General features: G+C 31.6%; 1 protein-coding gene across 2 annotated transcripts in view; it reads left to right on the plus strand.

The window, feature by feature from the left end:
* LOC142323545 (transmembrane protein 135-like) overlaps positions 1-21,961 on the plus strand; it is a 65,371-nt gene that overhangs the window by 10,379 nt on the left and 33,031 nt on the right. For both annotated transcript variants that reach the window (XM_075363325.1, XM_075363334.1), the window contains exons 3-4: positions 9,176-9,302; positions 15,703-15,857. In XM_075363325.1, the coding sequence (XP_075219440.1) occupies positions 9,176-9,302; positions 15,703-15,857 (282 nt within the window). The remainder of the gene's footprint in view (positions 1-9,175; positions 9,303-15,702; positions 15,858-21,961) is intronic.

Genomic DNA, 21,961 nt, shown 5'->3' on the forward strand with positions numbered 1-21,961 from the left:
GTTGATCCTGTATAGTGCGATGTCGCACAGTCATGTAGTCAGCAGTGTGTCTTCTTCTTCCAAGAATGCAATGAATTGAAATAAAATATCCTGATATCGTTTTGCATTAAAGGTGTAGTCAAAAAAAATAGGACCGATTATTTTCTTCCGCGATATCGCGCACCACACGCCCAACTTCGCAGGTGTAATTGTTTTTCGTGATAAATGTGGGGATTTTCAGCACTCCAAATTCTATTGTTTTGGCTGTTTACGTAGCCATCCAAATGAAACCATGCTTCATCTGTGAAAAATAACGAATCCATAACATTAAGTCCCTCACGCAGAAATCGATGGAACCATTGACAATATTGTAGCCATTTTTCTTTGTTGGGCTCAAGAAGTTGATGAACCGTTTGAATGCGATAAGGTTGTAATTGTAATTGTTTGGTCGCCCGATGAACAGTTGATTTAGATAAATTAATTTCAGCAGACAAACGTCTGATCGATTTATTTGGCGAGGCGAGTAATCGGTCTTTGATTTCAGTGACTGTATCTGTATTCAACACTGACGCAGATCTTTTGTGTTTCTTGTTATTAACAGAACCAGTCTCTCTAAATTTTGCAACTAACCTTAATACTGATGTTTTGTTAGGAGCTGGTTTATCTGGGTACTTATGGCGAAACAAATCTTGCACTGCAACCACTGATTTCGTACTGAAGTACGACTCAACAATGAAAACACGTTCATCTAGCGAAAACACCATCTTGTTTCTAGCAATACACCGAATGTTATGATTGCATGGTTGTTACTATCGGTAGTGTTCTACTGCGTCGCCGTGATATTCAGATGTTGGACGAGTCCATTTCAGTAACGAGTAGGGGGTGTAAGCTTGACTTTTGAAATTTCATGGATGTGTGATTGATGGGTTGCGTTTTATATGGGATACTCTGTATAATGCATTGCATTACACCTTTAATAGTTAAAATATAACATGTTGTTAAACAAACAATGTATAGTTAAATGACTATACATGTTTAATTTCATTAATTATATTTTATATACTTATTGTATGCTTGTTAAGAGGTTTCTCAAGCTCCTTTTTAAGAGATTTCCAAATAGTTTTCTTATCCATAGTATACTGAATGTTGTTTTTTATTTTCAATCGGTAAAATACCTCTTTTATTTCTCCACTGTGATTAAAACTTATATATCAAAGTTTGTCTTTGTACATTGTGGTAGTCAGTTGTTTATTTGCAGAAAACTTGTAGGAGTTACTGTTAATTAGACATAGAAATTAGCTTGTGTATTGGTTACTTTTCCAGTTGTACAAGATTATGTAAGAAATTTGTCTTTATGCATACTCAAGAACATGGTTTGGGTGGTCATCTTGTTTAACTCTCCAATTGCTTAGCTTTTCGAAATCTTTATTTTATCAAGAGGGGTATTTTGACTACCCCAATAGAATTTTGTGATTTAGTGTAATATTTGTTTTTAGATTCTGTTATTTCCAATGATTAGCTTTATTTAGTATTGAAATACAGTTTTTCAAATTATTAAAAGTATTTAAACTAAACGTAGATGCAAAGTACAATAAATTTTACATCATTCACAAGAAAAATTCAATATTGGACACCTGTTAAATAAAAAATGTATACATTTTGGCTGTTATTGCAGTAATCTAGTACTTGGCCTCAAAATAGCAAATAACATTTTTGGACTGTTCATTCAGGTACACTTTTGCACAACATGCACTTCACAATAACAGTTTCTTCTCTGTGTATGCACAGTGTCTTGCACATTACACCACAGAATCTTGTTTTACGATTTTTGTTCCTCTTGTAATCTGGACATCGCTGTAGTGCTGGTAACTTGGAACTTTTGTGTTGGATCATTGCTGTTGGAATTTCAATACCACATGCTTTCAGTGCATCTTGTACATACTTATAAAGACTGTTGATGTTTCTAACTCTTTTCTCCATGTTGCCTTTGCTGCGTCCAAATGCCATCTCAGTCATGAAGAGTCTCCATCAGCTCTGATTATTCTCCTGCCACTCAGGAAATCTTTGTGTGTACGGAATATATGCATTCAGTGCTGCAATATTTACCATTTCCATGAAAAGTCATAGTGGCCACCTGGTTCCTCTAACACAGCTGTATTCTCTTGTCATTTTGTCTCCATTATGTACGGCACGTTTAGTTTTCTTGTAATGGAGGATTATTTTAGGTTTGTATTCACTTTCTTCACTACTCATTTGCCTCTCATGATGCTGAAAAACGACCCTTTTTGGAACATAGGAAACTACAGTCTAGTCAGTTGTGAAACCGAACATTGAAGAATAAACTTCTTTCTTTCTGTCGAGCAAAAATCCTTTGGAATTTCTTTCTTATTGGAACACAGGGTACCAACCAGTGTTGTGTTTTATTGTAATAGTTCAACAGCCAAGAGAAAACTGGTGAAAAAATTATCAGTTGTCACAATATGACCTTTATTCAGCAATGGTTTCATCAGATCGAAAACAACTCTCTGTCTTTGATTCACTTCTTGAGCGTTGTCCACCATTCTCATGTAAACTTGGAGTCGTAGCAAGTAAGATGTCTTTACATCGGCACACACCCAAATTTTAATGCCATACTTGCCAGGCTTACTCTTCATACAAAACCCTAAGGGCAATTTCCTCAGTATGTTTGTAATCGCTCATCAATAGTAACATATTCATGAGAATAGAAATTCTTACACAAATTAGACTGAAATATATCAAACACCTGATATGGCTTGTAGCTTGACCTTGGTTTCTTCAATTGTTTGTGATCTTGTATATTTGTTGTTAAATCACAAGAATTTTAATATGGACAAAAATCTATTTCTTTGCATAGCAGCAGAAAAGAAAAGCTGCCAAAAAAGCTACATTACCTCCCCACAGATCTGAAGCGCTTGTGTAATATCCATGAGTTTGACCAGTCACTATAAGAATTGCTGATGCATCACACACTTCAGTTGCACTTAACATCCTTCCATGTCTTTTTTTTTGGATGAAGAGCTACATTCCACATAGAAATTACTCTTTTTGCTTCCCTTCTTGTTTTCTTGACAATAATGCTCACAATTTCTGGTGAAATAAGTAATAAAAATTACTCTGTTATTGTTCTGAATGTTTTCCCATCATTCATTGGGCCAGGTGTTATGTTCAAAATGTTGTGAAGTTGGCACCGCACAAATTTTGGTGGTTCACTGGAAAATTCTAACCCAGCCTTAGAAACAAACACATCTTCAATGTCTTCATCTGTTTCCTCTACTTGCTCATGTGAATGTGTATTATCTTCAGATATTTTATCTTCAACTACTACTGCCGTGATATGTTCTTTGTTGAGAGGTTCCATATACTCATTCAATTCATTGTCAATGTCCCACTCATTTTCATTGTCACTGACATCGGAATTGTTTAGACTTTCCAATATCTCCTCTCTAGATAGTCCTATGGGCATCCTTACTGGCAATTGAAATCTGGACTCATGTAATTTCAGCCCAACAGTGAATATCTAATTCATAATAGACACAGATAAGCAACCCAAGCAAATGATTATAAGTAGCCCAAAGTAATAGATAACAATATATGTTATTTGAGTTAAACAATGGGAGTACGGTAAAACTCAACAATGGAAAAATTAAATAATGAAGATGAATGAGAGAAATATTTCATAAAACCTTCATTTTTGACAAATAAGAAGATAAGACATTTCAAATCAAGTGGGATAATCTTGCAACCCCACCAATAATCTCGTCAGTAATAACTATAAAAACAAACAAAATGGGTCAGTCACGAATGTGAATACAATTTCAATCATTTTAGGGCAAGCTCATGAAACCACTATGTATCTTCTTTTTTTTTTGTCTTCAGTCATTTGACTGGCTTGATGCAGCTCTCCAAGATTCCCTATCTAGTGCTAGTCGTTTCATTTCAGTATACCCTCTACATCCTACATCCCTAACAATTTGTTTTACATATTCCAAACGTGGCCTGCCTACACAATTTTTTTCTTCTACCTGTCCTTCCAATATTAAAGCGACTATTCCAGGATGCCTTAGTATGTGGCCTGTAAGTCTGTCTCTTCTTTTAACTATATTTTTCCAAATGCTTCTTTCTTCATCTATTTGCCGCAATACCTCTTCATTTGTCACTTTATCCACCCATCTGATTTTTAACATTCTCCTATAGCACCACATTTCAAAAGTTTGAAAACTTTTCTTCTCAGATACTCCGATTGTCCAAGTTTCACTTCCATATAAAGCGACACTCCAAACATATACTTTCAAAAATGTTTTCCTGACATTTAAATTGATGTAAACAAATTATATTTCTGACTGAAGGCTCGTTTCGCTTGTGCTATTCGGCATTTTATATCGCTCTTGCTTCGTCCATCTTTAGTAATTCTACTTCCCAAATAACAAAATTCTTCTACCTCCATAATCTTTTCTCCTCCTATTTTCACATTCATTGGTCCATCTTTGTTATTTCTAATACATTTCATTACTTTTGTTTTGTACTTGTTTATTTTCATGCGATAGTTCTTGCGCAGGACTTCATCTATGCCGTTCATTGTTTCTTCTAAATCCTTTTTACTGTCGGCTAGAATTACTATATTATCAGCAAATCGTAGCATCTTTATCTTTTCACCTTGTACTGTTACTCCGAATCTAAATTGTTCTTTAAAATCATTAACTGCTAGTTCCATGTAAAGATTAAAAAGTAATGGGGATAGGGAACATCCTTGTCAGACTCACTTTCTTATTACGGCTTCTTTCTTATGTTCTTCAATTATTACTGTTGCTCTTTGATTCCTGTACATGTTAGCAATTGTTCTTCTATCTCTGTATTTGAACCCTAATTTTTTTAAAATGCTGAACATTTTATTCCAGTCTACGTTATTGAATGCCTTTCTAGGTCTATAAACGCCAAGTATGTTGGTTTGTTTTTCTTTAATCTTCCTTCTAATATTAATCTGAGGCCTAAAATTGCATCCCTTGTCCCTATACTTTTCCTGAAACCAAATTGGTCTTATCCTAACACTTCTTCCACTCTCCTCTCAATTCTTCTGTATAGAATTCTAGTTAAGTTTTTTGATGCATGACTAGTTAAACTAATTGTTCAGTATTCTTCACATTTATCTGCCCCTGCTTTCTTTGGTATCATGACTATAACACATCTTTTGAAGTCTGACGGAACTTCCCTTTTTTCATAAATATTACACACCAGCTTGTATAATCTATCAATCGCTTCCTCACCTGCACTGCGCAGTAATTCTACAGGTATTCCGTCTATTCCAGGAGCCTTTCTGCCATTTAAAACTTTTAATGCTCTCTTAAATTCAGATCTCAGTATTGTTTCTCCTATTTCATCCTCCTCAACTTCCTCTCCTTCCTCTGTAACACCATTTTCTAATTCATTTTCTCTGTATAACTCTTCAATATATTCCACCTAACTATCGACTTTACCTTTCGTATTATATATTGGTGTACCATCTTTGTTTAACACATTATTAGATTTTAATTTATGTACCCCAAAATTTTCCTTAACTTTCCTGTATGCTCCGTCTATTTTACCAGTGTTCATTTCTCTTTCCACTTCTTTAATCCACTCTTGTTTCGCTAGTTTGCACTTCCTGTTTATAGCATTTCTTAATTGTCGATAGTTCCTTTTACTTTCTTCATCACTAGCATTCTTATGTTTTCTACGTTCATCCATCAGCTGCAACATATTGTCTGAAACCCAAGGTTTTCTACTCTGCTGATTTAAGAATTTCCTTTTTAACATTCTCCCATTCTTCTACATTTTCTACCTTATCTTTTTTACTCAGACCTCTTGCGATGTCCTCCTCAAAATCTTCTTTACCTCCTCTTCCTCAAGCTTCTCTAAATTCCACCGATTCATCTGACACCTTTTCTTCATGTTTTTAAACCCCAATCTACATTTCATTATCACCAAATTATGGTCGCTATCAATGTCTGCTCCAAGGTAAGTTTTGCAGTCAACGAGTTGATTTCTAAATCTTTGCTTAACCATGATATAATCTATCTGATACCTTGCAGTATCGCCTGGCTTTTTCCAAGTGTATATTCTTCTGTTATGATTTTTAAATTGGGTGTTGGCAATTACTAAATTATACTTCGTGCAAAACTCTATAAGTCGGTCCCCTCTTTCATTCCTTTTGCCCAGCCCGTATTCACCCACTATATTTCCTTCCTTGCCTTTTCCAATGCTTGTATTCCAATCTCCAACTATTTAAATTTTCATCTCCTTTTATGTGTTTAATTGCTTCATCAATCTCTTCGTATACACACTCTACCTCTTCATCATCATCATGGGCTCTTGTAGGCATATAGACGTTAACAATCGTTGTCGGTTTAGGTTTTGATTTTATCCTTATTACAATGATTCTATCGCTATGCGTCTTGAAATACTCCACTCTCCTCCCTATCTTCTTGTTCTACTATGTATCTGTTCAGATAAAATTATTATAGGGAAAAATATCAACCTGGGGTAGTCAGAATATCCTGCTTGGTAATGCGAGGGTAAGAACTAATTTTGTTTTCAATAAAAGTAGAAATCTATTTTCTTCATTGAGATTTCCTCCCCCCAAAAAAAATCTGTGATGGAAAAATAATTATAAAGGAAAGACCATTCTCTCGTATAATATTTAATAGAACCATCAAAGGATATTCTTCATCTTTTAACTTAGACATTATTTTGGCAGATTAATTGTAGTATGAATGATGATTTTTTTTAAGCATATCTTTTTAACATTGGCCTTGTTTGGATGGTAATTACCATCAAAAGAAAGCTGTTTGTGCTCTAAGTACACTTTACAGAAAATGTAATCTTTTATTTGTAAGATAAATATAAGAATCATTAAGGTCTGCACATCTTAAGCACATTTCTAATATTTGTGAGTAATAAGTTTTATAGTTATTTTTTTGTTTGAAAATTTTCATGCAGTTATTGGCTCACTATTAATTTTAAATTTCTGTACAAAAAAGATAATAATTATTTTATATTATTATTCCTTACGAGGTCTGTTAAAAAAATACATAGACTAACATCATAAAACAAAATTTACTTTATTTAGAAGTTATTTCTCTGGGTCCCCTTCAAAGTACTTGCCTTCCCAACGCACACACTTATCCCAACGGTGTTTCCACTTTTGGAAACAGTCCTGGAATGCTTCTTTTGTGATGTTCTTCAGTTCCTTCATCACATTTGCCTCAGTCTCGGGAATCATCTCAAATCTTCTTCCTTTCAAAGGTTTTTTGAGTTTGGGAAACAAGAAGTCACAAGGAGCGAGGTCAGGTGAGTAGGGTGGGTGGGGAAAAACAGTGATCAAGTGTTTGGCCAAAAACTAACGAGTTCTGAGGGCTGAGTGAGCTGGAGCGTTGTTGTGATGAAAAAACCAGTCGCCACTCTTCCACATTTCTAGTCTTTCCGCAGGATAGCATGCCGCAGATGTTTGAGAACTTCAATGTAGTAAGTCTGGTTCACTGTGGAGCTTTAGGGGAGTTACTCGTGGTGGACTATGCCCTAAGCATAAAAAAAACTGTTAACATCACCTTCACATTGGAACGAACTTGGTGAGCTTTTTTTGGTCTGGGAGATGTTTCACCTACCCACTGTGATGATTGAACCTTTGTTTCGATCACCCAAGATTCATCACCTGTTATGATCCTCAACAAGAACGTTTCATCTTCTTCTGAATGTTCAAGTAATTTTTGACAAGCCTGGACGCAATGGGCTTTTTGGTCGTCCGTCATCAGGCATGGAACAAATTTTGTAGCAATGCAGTGCATCTTCAGTTTTTCAATCAAAATCTAATAACATGAGCCAACTGATATCCCACACTCTTCAGCAAGCTCTCTGATGGTCAGACATTGATTTGCCTGAACCTGGGTGTTGATTTTGTCTACGTGTGAGTCGTCAGTTTATGTGGAAGGATGTCCAGGATGCTCATCGTCTTCAGACGACCATCTTTAAAACGTCCATGCCACTTAAAACATGTTGCATGCTTCATAGCAACGTCGCTGTAAGCTATCTTAAGCATATCAAAAGTTTCACTGGCAGATTTTCAGAGTTTAACATAAAATTTCACAGCAACTCTTTGCTCGTTCAAGTCACTCATTCTAAAATCCGCCAAACTAAAAAAACACACTTTACAAGCAACCGCGTAGCTAAGCAACCAATAATTATATTTGCAATCAAAAAACTGCATTGTAATCAGCTTATCTGTACGAACATGGCAACACCAAGTGGATTTGACTGGAACCAACTGGACCTGAGCAATTCGAACAGTCTACATATTTCTTGAACAGACCTCGTATGTTGTAAATTATCTGTTCAACTAGTGAACAGTAAGCAATCCCCCCCTACCACAAGGTCGAATGAGATGAGTATGTTATGTGAACGTGGTTAGTTTTGTACAGACTTAGGCCAACCATTCCTGTGTATGTGGTTAATTGAACCCCAACCACCAAAGCACACCAGTGTCCACTATTTAGTATTCAAATCCATATATAACTAACCTTTAATTTAGCGTGGTGGGCTAAATTACTGTAAAAAACATGATTCTTTTTCTTTCTTTTTGAAAGAAATTTAATTTCATTGTTGATACAATATAATGTATTCATTAAATTACTGTAGTATATATTAAATGACCCCCCCCCCCCCCCGCGGCACATCTTCGCAAATCAGTTGATTTCGAAGTTGAAAGTTCCAGTGTTCAAGTCCTAGTAAAGTCAGTTATTTTTCTACAGATTTAAGTATTAGATTGTGGATACCGGTGTTCTTTGGTGGTTGGGTTTCAATTAACCACACATCTCAGGAATGGTCGAACTGAGACTGTACAAGACTACACTCATACATATCATCCTCATTCATCCTCTGAAGTGATATCTGAATGGTAATTCTTGGAGGCTACACAGGAAAAGTAAAGTGTATGTTAAATGGAATTATTATGTTGTTTAATATAATTATTTTTATTACTATAAAAAAAAAACATAGTTATCCTTGAAGTTTATGTTAATTTGTTTTTATTGACTCACTTGAATTGATTACAGTTACACAAACATAAACGTTGCATTAAATTTTCTAGTTTTAAGGAATAAAATGTATTTTTAGTAAAATATTACTACATTTGTATAATTTTTTCCAGGCGAATATTTGGTAATTATAATGTTCTAACTGCTTCTTTTATTCCATCTTTTATTTCCAATTTTTTTGCAATTTTTGTGGAAAGACCATCAAGACGAGGCCTTCTGAGTCTGTATGTCACAAATGTTGTAAGTATTAGTTATTTTTATTGAAATGTTACTTATTTATTGGGGGTTTAGTTAGATCACAGAGCCCTACAACTCTATTTTTATGTAGGAAAAATATACTTAATTATTGTAGGATTTAAATTATGTGCCATTTTTTTTTCTAGTTAAGTTGGCAGTGCTCTCTGAAGCATGTGTTGTAGTAATCACATTTCGGTTAGTAGTGAGTTAGTTGTGATGGAGACAATTAAGTCCTTAGAGGACTTTATTGTTTCCTGTTCAAGAAAATATTACTATGAATTTAAAAAACTTTTTTTTAATTTTTTTTCACCAAATAGATTATTTTTATTAGGTAACATTTATGAAAAAATTTGAAAAAACAACTTTTACTTCATTTTTCCATGATTGATGGAGAAGGAAAAATTTTTTACACAGTTCAACACAACTTTTAAAACTATATAGCGTAAAAATAATCTTACTACTGAAGATTTTGTGAACTGGGGTAAATTAGATTTAAGATTAAAAAAGGGATTTTTTAAAAAAGAATTAGGAAATCTGATTACTTGGTAGTAACCTCAACTACTAGTCTAGCTTTTTGTGGTGTCTCTAGGGAGGAAAGTCCCTGAACAAGCCTATAAGTCCTATAAGCTAAGGCCAGTAATTAAGTAGCTTAGCCAGGTTACAAGTTGGTTACAAAATGGCACTTTAGAGAAAACCATTGAGGTATTCGACCCTTGATACTGTGTAGAGGAGAAGGACCCGTGATACGTAATAGAATACTAGATGAGGATAAAAAATGGAATCGATGATCAACTCTCACAGAGCTGGTTCTGGAGATCAGGGTTATTCAACATCTTGGTCAGGTCATGGTTGTTTTTTACTTTTTCGTAGGCTAATTTAAATTTTCTTTTACATGTTGCTTACAACACCTTATCTCTCAATTAAATTGCCTTTTCCTGACTCAAGCTGACCATCTTTTAATAGTATAATAATAATCATATAATAAAAATATATCATTAACTCAGACCTTCAAATCCAAATAATAGTACTTATATCCATTTGAATCTGAAGCCGGGTCTTGTGGCAATAAATTGTAACTGTGATAAAAGGTGGTAATCTATGCTGGGTTCTAGTTTAATTATTATATATAGCAATATTTAATGATCATACGTACGTTTTTGTAGTCAGTAATATAATGCTTAATTATTTTTTTTGATTTTATGATTACTTTTTAAAAAAACCTATAGTTATTTCTATTAAAGAAAAAAAAATAAGCAATAGAATAATTGGAACGTCAGTTTTAATTAAGTTGTATGATAAAATGCACCATTCTAAAATTGTTTAGTATTTGTTACCGTTTTCAATGCTGTACATTCAGTTATTTTGTTAAAGTCATAAAGGTGGTGATCACCATGAAAGGAATAATCACAGTGTCAAGGAATAATCAAGAAGTAAAGTAGTGTGTATAAAAAAGATAATGTTTATAATTATAGAGAGTGCCTCAAAATTATCGTAGGATTTAAATTATGCACCTTTTTTTCTAGTTAAGTTGGCAATGGTTTCTGAAGCACGTGTTGTAATAATCATATGTCAGTTAGTAGTGAGTTAGTTGTGATGGAGAAATATAAGATGCAGGAATGCATAACTATCATGAAAACATTACAAATACGGAGAGTGTTGTATTGAAACAGCACATTATTATGAGTTAATAGTATTTTTGCGCTTCAGTTGGAAGCTGTGGGCTTTGGCCTTAATTTTAAAGAGATGTTCTTTCAGAAGGTTTGCAACACGTCATGAGGCATGTGAAACCATTGAGTTGTTACAACAGAAATTTCATGAGTGGCTGATTTTCTGCAACAGTGATCACATTGGCCGTCAAGGTCATGCAATCTTACATTGTGACTTTTATTTTTGGAGATTTGTAAAGTCCAAGATTTACAGCAAACGCATACAACCATTCCTGAACTTAAAGAAGAGATGTGTTATGGTATTGCTACAATTGAGCCACAAGTCTGCAAAAATGTGATAGCAACTTTTGTCAAAAGATTGCATAAGTGTCATATAGATCTGGAGGACATTTGCTGGATGTTACTTTCCTTATTTTATCAGAATGTTTACTTCTTTCAAAGTGTCACAACTTTGCCAGTTCATTTTATAAATTTAAATCCTGGATTACTTTTGGGACAGTGCTCATAATGAAAATAAAATGTAGAATAATGAAATATTTATTAATGTAGTAATTGTGTATTTTTATACACATGTGTAAGTAATTAATTCAATACGGTTGAATTTCTCATTAGTGAAGATAAATATATAGTAAAAATAATCATTATTCAACGACTACTCCGAATATAATTATTTATTCTCACATAACATTTTTAAAAAATAATTAATAGGATAAGCTATTTGAACAGCTGACTGCTCACAATAGATAATATAAAAAATAATTTTTTATTCTGTTTAATACAGACTAATACATTATGCAAATAATATCGTAAATTATATGTGTAAAAACATAAATTATGAAGTAAATGTGATTAAAATACATATTATCTTAAGCTATATTGAGCTATTACAGCAGAAATTTTATGAGTGGCTGATTTCATGCAACAGTGATCACAATGGCCACCAAGGTCATAAATTATTACAAAATAATTCATGATGTAGAAGGTATCATTGAAAATTATTTTTAGCAGATTTTTATTAACAACATTTTTTATCAATAAGATTTTTTTAATTTTTATTAACAATCCTCAACTATCAAATTAACCAATTTGCAGAAGCATGATCCCCTTGCCTTCCTCTATCATCGAAAGTTTCACATAAAAACTTTTCCTATTTCTAACTTCAATTAGACTGTGTACTCAGATCAAACACCAAAAATATATTATCATCATACCAACAAAATAAAGTGTTGATCGCAACAACCACAATTTTGTCCTACAATTCAATTTACTCAGAGGCCTTTTGATTTACTTAAAAATCAAGGAACAGATTCGTAAATTTAGTAAGTCTCTCTAATCAATGGTAGAGATGGACATTGTCATTTTTTAGGAGTAAGTGACCATTTCTTTTAGCTAAGATTCCATTAATTTAAATGTATTTTTAAACTCAGGGAGCATTGTAGAAACAAATAATAATCATATAAAAATTTGGAACATTTCTTCACAGCCAACATAAATTATGCTCTCTGGTATGTGAAATAAAATGTTAAAATTTGTCTATAAGTGTGAAAAAATGATAAAACAGTATTACTTTTATTGTAGTCAGTGATTGAGGTATTCAAATTCTATGAATAGAAACTTTTGCTTTTAAATGGCTGGTTTAATCCCTTCTGTACATATGAAAATCATTGAATGTAATTTACTTTACCTACTGAGCAACAGAAAGGAGCCTTTAATTCTATCATATTTATCTGTAACTGGTGACAGAACTTTTTCTTTCTGTATACCAGAAACAGACATCTATCATTTGTACTGCCCATGATGTCGTGTTCTCTTATATTGTATTGCAGATGTAGTTTTCTGAGTATAGTAACTGCAAGTTATAGCTTTAGTTAAGTCTGTTTATATCCATATCCAGAGTGAGGACTGTTTATATCCAGAGTGAGAGTGAGAGTGAGAGAGAGAGGTAAATTTTATATATTTATACAAAATTGAATTGTCAACAATGGAAAAAATGTTGCTTTTCACTTACACTTGGATTTGGTATATGTGCTTGACCTACAGTAGCAAGAAACTGATAATGTTATAAAAAATCATTCTGGATTAAATGATAAGTTAGTAAATTTCTTAACCTTATAATTAAAAATAGTGTCTATTTTAATATTGACGTGATCATAAATTATCAGTGATTTCTTTTTTACTGTATTGTTTGATGAGATCATTGTAAATATATTTTGTAACTTTCATAAATAAATATGCATCTTACTTAAATAATAAACATTGCAAGTAATGCTTCTTATCAAGTTTTTGATATTACCTTATTTTGCTGTTGAGTTTAAATATAATAAATGAAATAAATACAAAGTAATACGTCTGAGAAAATTTTGCAACACATTACACAATGCCGTAATAATTACATACATTAAATTATCTCAGATAGCATATACAAGGGGCATTCAGGATAATCCAAGACTATTCATTTTTAATAAATGTAGAATACATTTATGATAGTAAAAACTGCTTTTATTTCTCAATGTAATCCCCTGCTACATTTATAGATTTATCCCAGCGTTACACTAGTGTCTGTATACCACAGTGTAGAAAGATTTGTCATTTTGTCAAAACCAAGATAAGACTCGCTGCTTCACCTCATCGTTGCTATTGAAATGCTAGCCTCCCAGGAACAATTTCAAGGACCTGAACAGGTGAAAACCACTGTGAGTGAGCTTAGGACTGTACAGGGGGCAATCATTTCCAGCCAAAAGCTTGTAGTGTGCATGTCATGTGGATGGGCTGTATGCAGTCGTACATTGTCTTGCAGAAACAGAATGCCTTTAGTGATTGCACCAGGTCTTTTTTTCTTGAGTACATTGTGCACATCTTGAAGAAGTTTGCAGGAGTAGAAAATCGACATGAATGATGCCTTTTTTATCTCAAAAAAACTGAGGCCATAACTTTGCCTGCAGAAGCAATTGTTTGAACAATTGCTTCTTGAACTTCTCGAGCAATTGCTTTTAAACAATTGCAGAAGGTGGTGAGTCTGGATCCTTCCATTGCTTTGATGCATGTTTTGATTCTGGGGTGAAATGATGGACTCACATTTCGTCGCTTGTAACAATTTGATTGAGAAAAAGCTGGCCTTCTTTGTCAAAATGTTGCTTTAACTCACTGCAGATTTTTAATCTTCTTTGCCAGTTGAAAGCAGAAAGCTATCTTGGTACCCAAAGTGCACTAACCTTACTAAACTTCATACGTTCATGAATGATTTTGTTTATAGTTTCCCCAGGCACATTTCTTGCTTCTGCAATTTGCTGATAAGTTATCCATCAATTATCAAGGATCAGTTCTTCCACTCGCTGAATGTTCATGGGAATGACTACAGTAGGCTCCAAACTATCTCGACCTAGATCATTACTTGCTCAAATTTTACTGCGACTAAGAGTCTCATTACCATACCATACAAGGAGTTGTAAATAATCTCACTGGTTTACCTTTCATTCACGAGAAATTTCATTGCAACGCGCTGTTCCACATACATATTCATTCATTACATTGAACATCATATTTACGACTGACTGATTGTTGTTGTTTAACATTGCTTCATGCCAGCATGCCATGCAGTAATAGCTGACATTTGTACCTTATGTGTAAAACAAACAGAATGCGCAACAACAATCACCATTTACACTCTAGTGTAACAAAAGTCGTGGATTGATGTTCCCTCTTAAATAAATAAATATTTATTTTGAAAATAGATTTTCAAAACATTTAGAAACATTAAAGTACATTAGTTAATATTAATTTATATATCTTGCATATATTAATATTAGTTTATCTTGTAAATCTTACTTGAATAAATTATATTATTTGATTGATAAATGTTTTTATTTTGAAGTAAAGGCATTTTATTAGACATACCAGAATTTGTTGTAATTATCTATTTTTTGCTAGAGTTGTATAAAATGCATGTTTTTCCCAGTTCTAATTATGAAAAGGAAGGGCTCCATGCTTATCAGATAATATTTTTAAAAAGAATTTCATTAATTGTGATGATAGCCAATCCTGCTGATGTAAATTGCAATTGGAGATTCATTAGATAAATACCAAAAAACATTTCTTCAGCAAAAATTTATCAATTAGTTGAAGCGTGTGGAAAATTTTTGTTGAACAAGGCGAATATTCAGAAATGGCGTTAATGCCTAGCTCATCTTCAAATCTCAAAAATTTTTGGATATCATTGGAGATTATATTGGAGAATAGTTTTAAAGCAATTTCATTGTAAAATAAGGATTTTTAGTCAGAATAAATTTTTAATAGTTTATAATAAAAGAATTCTTGCTTAAAAAATGGTTCTCATACTTTTTTTATGAGAAGTATTTGCTGTAATGAAGCAAAACTAAATTACAGTCAGGCCTCATCTAATCCCATAAGTTTGACTATTACCAATAGTGTTATTGAGCCCTTTCAATAAAATACATTAGCAATGCATGTATTCAAAAACTAACAAAAGCAATTATACCCATATCTGTATTTGAACCTGATGGGTACTACAAAATTACATGACAATAACTGGTTTTGAGTGGTCAATTGTATATTTAGAAATAATATCTTAGAATTTGCATCTAACTTATGGTTATTATTTTTAAGTACTCAGATAAATCTAAATGATATTACTTATCAACCAGATTTTTTATCACATTAACTTTTTGCTGTAAGCTATTTTTATTGTTTGTAATTTATTTCTGAACTTTGTGTTATAGGCATCAGAGACCCTGTTTCATATGGCAGTTTGGCGTAAATGGGTAACACCTATAAGATATGGTGAAGTGATTATATTTATAACATCTGTGTCATTTTTATTATATTGTTATCGTACTCAGTGTAATGGAAAGGATCCTGTTTATTCTCTGTTGAGGTTATTATTATTTTAATAATTTTCCTTATTTCATAAGTAAATTAGTGTTATTGACTTTTTTTGTGACTTCAGCAATGTCTACTTATTCGTCTATTTAGTATTTGTAATTGTATAATTTGCTGTACTAATTTTTGTTACTCAGTTTTTTCTGTAGAAAATATTTTTGTGGTCAGGGTGTATGACTTGCAACAATAAAAATGATGGACCTACATACAGTAAGATAAGATTGTACTGGTAAGAGTATTTTATTACAAAATACTCTGTTGTCTAATAGTAAAATGAACACCTTTATTGAAAAATAAATAAAAAGAATGTTAAACAAGAAAAATTAGGTTTTCTTTGGGGTAGAAAACATTAAATTAAGTTTCTGATAATTTAATTGTTATTGTATGATATTTAATTGTTATTGTGTGATAATTGTTATTGTATGATTTGAATTTGTTATTTTCCATCAATGTTCTGTCATACTGCTTGCCTAATTGTTATTTATAATAGTGTAGTTAGTATGCTGTACTAATTATATTCAAAAGAAAAGAAAAAAGCAACACACTGAGCTGTTAAAATAAGTAAACAAAAAGTGTTACCTTTTATTTGATATTTATGAAGTTAATATATAAACCTAAGAAAGATTCTTGCTTTAAATTCCTACAGGAGATTTATTTTTAAAAATGTGTAAATTTGCAAGTTATAATTTCTTCAATAGGTAATTAAAATTTTTTATTATTAAAAGTACAATAACATATATTAATATTATATTATTATTATCTTTTATGATCTTATAGGATCACTTTAATTAGTCCATTATCCAACTCTTTGATGGGACTGTTTGAGCCTTGCAGTCCTCCCAGTACTTTTCCATACATTCCATTCTTTATGCCCTTTCTAGTGTTGAAAATGATCCTGTTATGAGTTTTTTCTTGTGAGTATGAGACGAGTGTTTTTGTTTTTGATTTTTTTGTTAAATTTTATTTTATCTGTGGTGTCTTGTGATATAAGACCAATTAACTTCAGGTCCTCTCTTATTTCTCTGATCCATCTGCATCCTGTCTTGATGTTTTTCGAGTCGAGATTGTACTGTACGAGCTGTTTCAGAATTCTTGAATCTTGCATCTTCATGATATGTCCAATGAAACCTAGCCTCCTCTTACACATGGTATCAGTGATGGGTTCTAACTCTTTGTACATGACTGTGTTGGGCACAGTCCACCATTGCCTGTCTTTGTGGTACTTTTTATTGATGCAGGTACTTCCAATTCTTCTTTTGATTTTCTGGAGTCTGTCTGACTTTGATTGTTTGTCCAGGTAGAAGAATTAATATCTAAAAATGCAGTTGTGCATTTGTGGGTCTGAGTTTTTTTTATTTCTTACTTATATTTTATGACTAGTCACACTGGTATCGCCCTCTATATTTATAACATATTCTGTGTGAATGAATGCAATCATTGACCACATAAATACAATTTCTAAGCACCTGCCATTATACTCATATATAACTTTCAGTGACTACTTTATAGAACCTGTTTCATCAAAGAAATGTACTCTGTACTTCCCTGTTACTATTTATTTCTGGTGACAGTAGCTAATAATTTTTTTGTCTGGTCCTTTTTCTATATCTAGTGAGGACAATTTTCAGTCTTGGCTGGATATAAAAAGGAACTGTATTTGAGACTGTTATTTCTTAGTGCAATATATTATTATTAATTTGTTGATTTTACATTTAACTGAATAGTGGTTAGTGACTTGTAATCCTACTGTAATCTGTTATCATTAACTTGTCATTAGTTGAATTAGTTAAATTTCTAACTACATTATTTATCCAGTTTTACACTACTTGTAATATTATTATGGTAAAACATTATTATGTTTTAAGCGAAGTTTAATGTTTTATTTATATTATTTATTAATTCTCTCCAATAACAAATTGACCACCCAGTTACAGTTAATTGTTTTTTACATTTCTCCTTTATCACTGTTAAAAAACCTGCACTACAAAGCCAAAAAAAAATCCTGTGGAAGTGCATTTCTACACATTTTAAAAAAGTTAATTTTAAATTAAAAAACTGTTGAAACTCATCATATCATGCTGATTATTGAATATTATTTTAAACACGTGCACACACACACATACACAACAGTAGTTACAGAGAATTAGTAGATTGTTATCATGTAATTCTTGTGATGGGTTAAGATACCTAAAACATCTAAAAAAAAATAAATAAAATAAAAAGATTTTTTCTTATTTTGTAATGTCTAAATATGTTATTTGTTTGTTTTGAGTTTTTATTCACTTTATTTTGTATTACAGAATTATTAATTTAGATTTTGGAAATTGTAATAAACTTTTCAGAATACATAAGCAGGTTGCTAAGTAAGAAAATTACTAAATAAAAAAAAAATTGAATTACGTACAAAATAAGCAAATAGTAATTAATTAGTTTTTGATATTTGCTAGTCTCTCAACCATGTCTTAATTGTTAATTTTTATAATTTTTTAAATCTATTTTAACCTGATTATTGATGTCTTATAATAAAAAATAGACAACAAAAACATGTTCATGGTTGGCAAAATGTTATCTTTTTATTCCAGCTGTATAACATGTTGCTTAATAAAACCATGGTACTTCAATACAAAATACAACTGTTGTAGCTTATAAAGAAATTGAATAAATAAATGTAAAAATTAATCAAATAGCAAATTTTTCATAATACATAATATAATAAAACTTAAAAAAATTTCTTAAAATGTACCCTGGGATCAAGATTATGGGAAAGTATTGTTTTTTTTTGTGATGGATATCTTAATAGAAAAATATATTTATTAGTCTTTATTTCTGTAGAATTCTCTCCTTTTATAGAAAATATTTTTTTTTGGAATAAGAATGGTGTTAAAAATTAATGTAGAATAAAAACGCATAATTTTGGCCTAATGGAATTCTCCAGCATTTAATGCAGTTGTTAACTAAAATTGTAACATTGGTTTGATTACCCTTACATGTTCTTCTGCAGTTGTCTACATTTTCATTGTGAAAGCTAATGTCAGGTTGAATGTCTGAACTTAATTTTTGGTATATGACGACAGATATGATATCTGAGCAAGATTTTCCATTAATCTGCATATGTCCAACAGTTATATGGCAACTATCTTTGCTGTTGCCAATGAACAGTAATAGAGTAGAGCTAGTAGATCAGAACAGTAGTTACAGAGAATTAGTAGATTTTGTCACGCAATTCTTGTGTCAATTTCCTAATGTGACATGTCACTGAGTTGTAATCGAGATAATTTTTTTTTACTAGTTTGTGGATTTGCTGCCACTGATTAATTGTGCAATTGGAATTAAGTTAGCATTTTAGATTGCTTCATAATCACTTAATTATGTTGTAATCTATAGAATTTTGTTTCTGATTTCTTTGTGACTAATATAAAACAAAAAGTCTTGCTGAATATTATTTGATTTTTTTTAAGTAATGAGCATTATTTAAAGAATTTTTATTTTCTTTACAGAAATTTCATTATACTTTTACATCATGTTAAGCATATTAAGTTTTCTATACATTATGCAAGTAAATTTTTATGTTGCATTTTTATTACTTATTAGATGATACATTAAGGTTTTTGTGCTGAAAATTTGGATAAGAAGTAAATGTAATTTTTTATGTCATTTCTGGTTTCTGTACAGAGTATAGTCATGATGAACTTGTATACAGCAGCGTGGGAATTTTTGTGCAATATTATTATTATCTTGTAAAAATAATTTTCTTAATGATTCCCTTTTTATAAGATTACTAACCTATCAGAGGTCGCAATCAAAGATGTTCTCTACTTTATTCTTTAATATGTCTATATAAGTAAAAGAAAGTCCCAGTCTTAGTACCTTTGCTTCCATATTTAACAATGAAGTTATTTTTTGAATTATTATATTGTGGAGATCATGTGTGTAAGAACGTTTTCTACTGTTTGTCTATGTGTGACTGATTTTGGAATGGTGTATTTTGTTTTTTCAATTTAACCTGCAGAATATCTCCATGAACAGACCATATATCTCTTGTCTGATATGTTTTTTTATAATTTTTGTATGTTTCACTTTGAAATTGACAACTATTTATAATTATGTATTACATTTAAATTATGTATAAACAAGTTTACTCATAAGCAGTAAGTATGAGTGTAGCTAATAGACTAATATTTTTTTTATATATTTATTACAAATAAATACTGTTACAATATATCAAAAGGTAATCTATTATTTTCATTATCTATTTTATCTGCTGTCTGAGTGTTTATTTACACAAGTTTTAATTTGAAAACAGATGTTAAATTTTTTGTTAATTTTTGTTTATAAAACAGTATTTGTATTCCCTTTTATACATTTTATAGGGTAATTTTTTTAAATCAGTGAATCTAGAAGTGACAGAATACCCAGATTATTTTCTGTTAAAAGGAGTGAAAGAGAAGAAAATGGTTGAAGTACAATTAGAGATGGTTGCTAAATTTTGGTTTCAGAAGCAATGTTTTCAAGAAGGATGAACAAACAAAGTTGATAATTTTGATGAAAATGATGTTGGGATTGCATCATGATCAAAGCAGTCATGATACTAATTCAGAGATGTGTGAAGAGGGATCTGACCTTAGGAACTTAAAAGTAAAAATAATTCCATAAAAAATAGAAACTTATATTTAATTTATGAACTATTTTTCTAAATTATTATTTCTATATATTGTAGATTTGAAATCATCTTGTGATGATGGTCATGTGCACTTTCCCCTTGCACTGCCAAAGGTTTCTCCTCATTTCCCTTGCACCACGATAATAATACAGTTTACTTATCTCTTTATAGGCAAATGTTTTATCAACTTATCTTATGAATGTATTAGTAAAATATATTTTGTATTACTCTGGTGCGCATAAGAAGTTACTATCTCATATCTGAGACTTTTTATTTTACATAAAATATTTTTATAATTTTCCTACATGTTCAAAAATTGGGAAATGTTATGGCTAAATTTAAGTATCGACTTTAAAACTGAAAAATTTGTAAAACTTTACACAAAACCTAAATAAATTTTAATCTAAAAGTCAATATCACCTGAAATAAATTATAAGTCGTTATCACCTGGTAAATCTGTCATATTTCCATCACTGTCACCTTGTAAGTTCACTACAATGCATTGTAAGTGACCGTTCCATATTCCTTGTTTATGAAAATCTTGTAGTTGAAGGTTTTCCGTGTGTCTAACGCACTTTCTCCAGCCATCTATTGTTACATGGTGTATAACATCTTCCAATAATGTTTTTACATCATTTATTTGAAATGAACTGTTTTTGGCTGTCATCTTACTTTTTATCTGCGCCTAAATTAGCTCCACTGGATTATGCTGGCAGTGATACGACATAGTTGAACTTCATGCTCCATTTGTTGCAATGTCGTCAAGCTCATACCATCTGTATTTTTCTCTGTGTTCACTAACAATAAACAGTAATTCAGGAATTGTGTACGAAGGATTGTGTTATATTTTCTTCTCTTCTAACCATGAAACAATTTTCGCCTTTTTTGTGTTGGTCACTGGTATATTTTCTTTAAACACAGAATGATAACTGGCATTATCCATCACGATAACACACCCTTCTTCCAAAGATCACAACAAATTTCTCAGAGTTCATCATTGTTCATTTTTTGGTGAAAGTCCCTCGAATGCTTCAACTGAAAAACTAGAGCATATTCTTTTATAAAGCCAAGTTCATAGCGACCACTGTGTCATTCAGTTAAATGGGATCCTTTCTCAACCAGAATCTTAAGGCCACTACTGCTTGTTGAATTCTGCTAGATGTATTTCCTGGAATGTTTCTGGTTTATCCACATTTCATTTAGATAAATTATTGGTTGATAATTATTTTGTCTATTCTTGTGCATTTTCCTTAAAATTTTTACCCAAGCAAGAACAGTGTCAGAGTCTGAATTCTATTATAGTAATGAAGTATTTTTGTTGCATGTGATTTTGTTTTAATTTTTATGTAGCTTTATGTTTGAGTTTGTTATTGTGTGATAGTTTATTTGTATTTGCTTGGTAATTTATAATGTTGAATCCTTTTCTGTGATCTTCAGGT

Source organism: Lycorma delicatula, chromosome 1 (genome assembly GCF_047948215.1).
Source record: "Lycorma delicatula isolate Av1 chromosome 1, ASM4794821v1, whole genome shotgun sequence".
Lineage (NCBI taxonomy): Eukaryota > Metazoa > Arthropoda > Insecta > Hemiptera > Fulgoridae > Lycorma > Lycorma delicatula.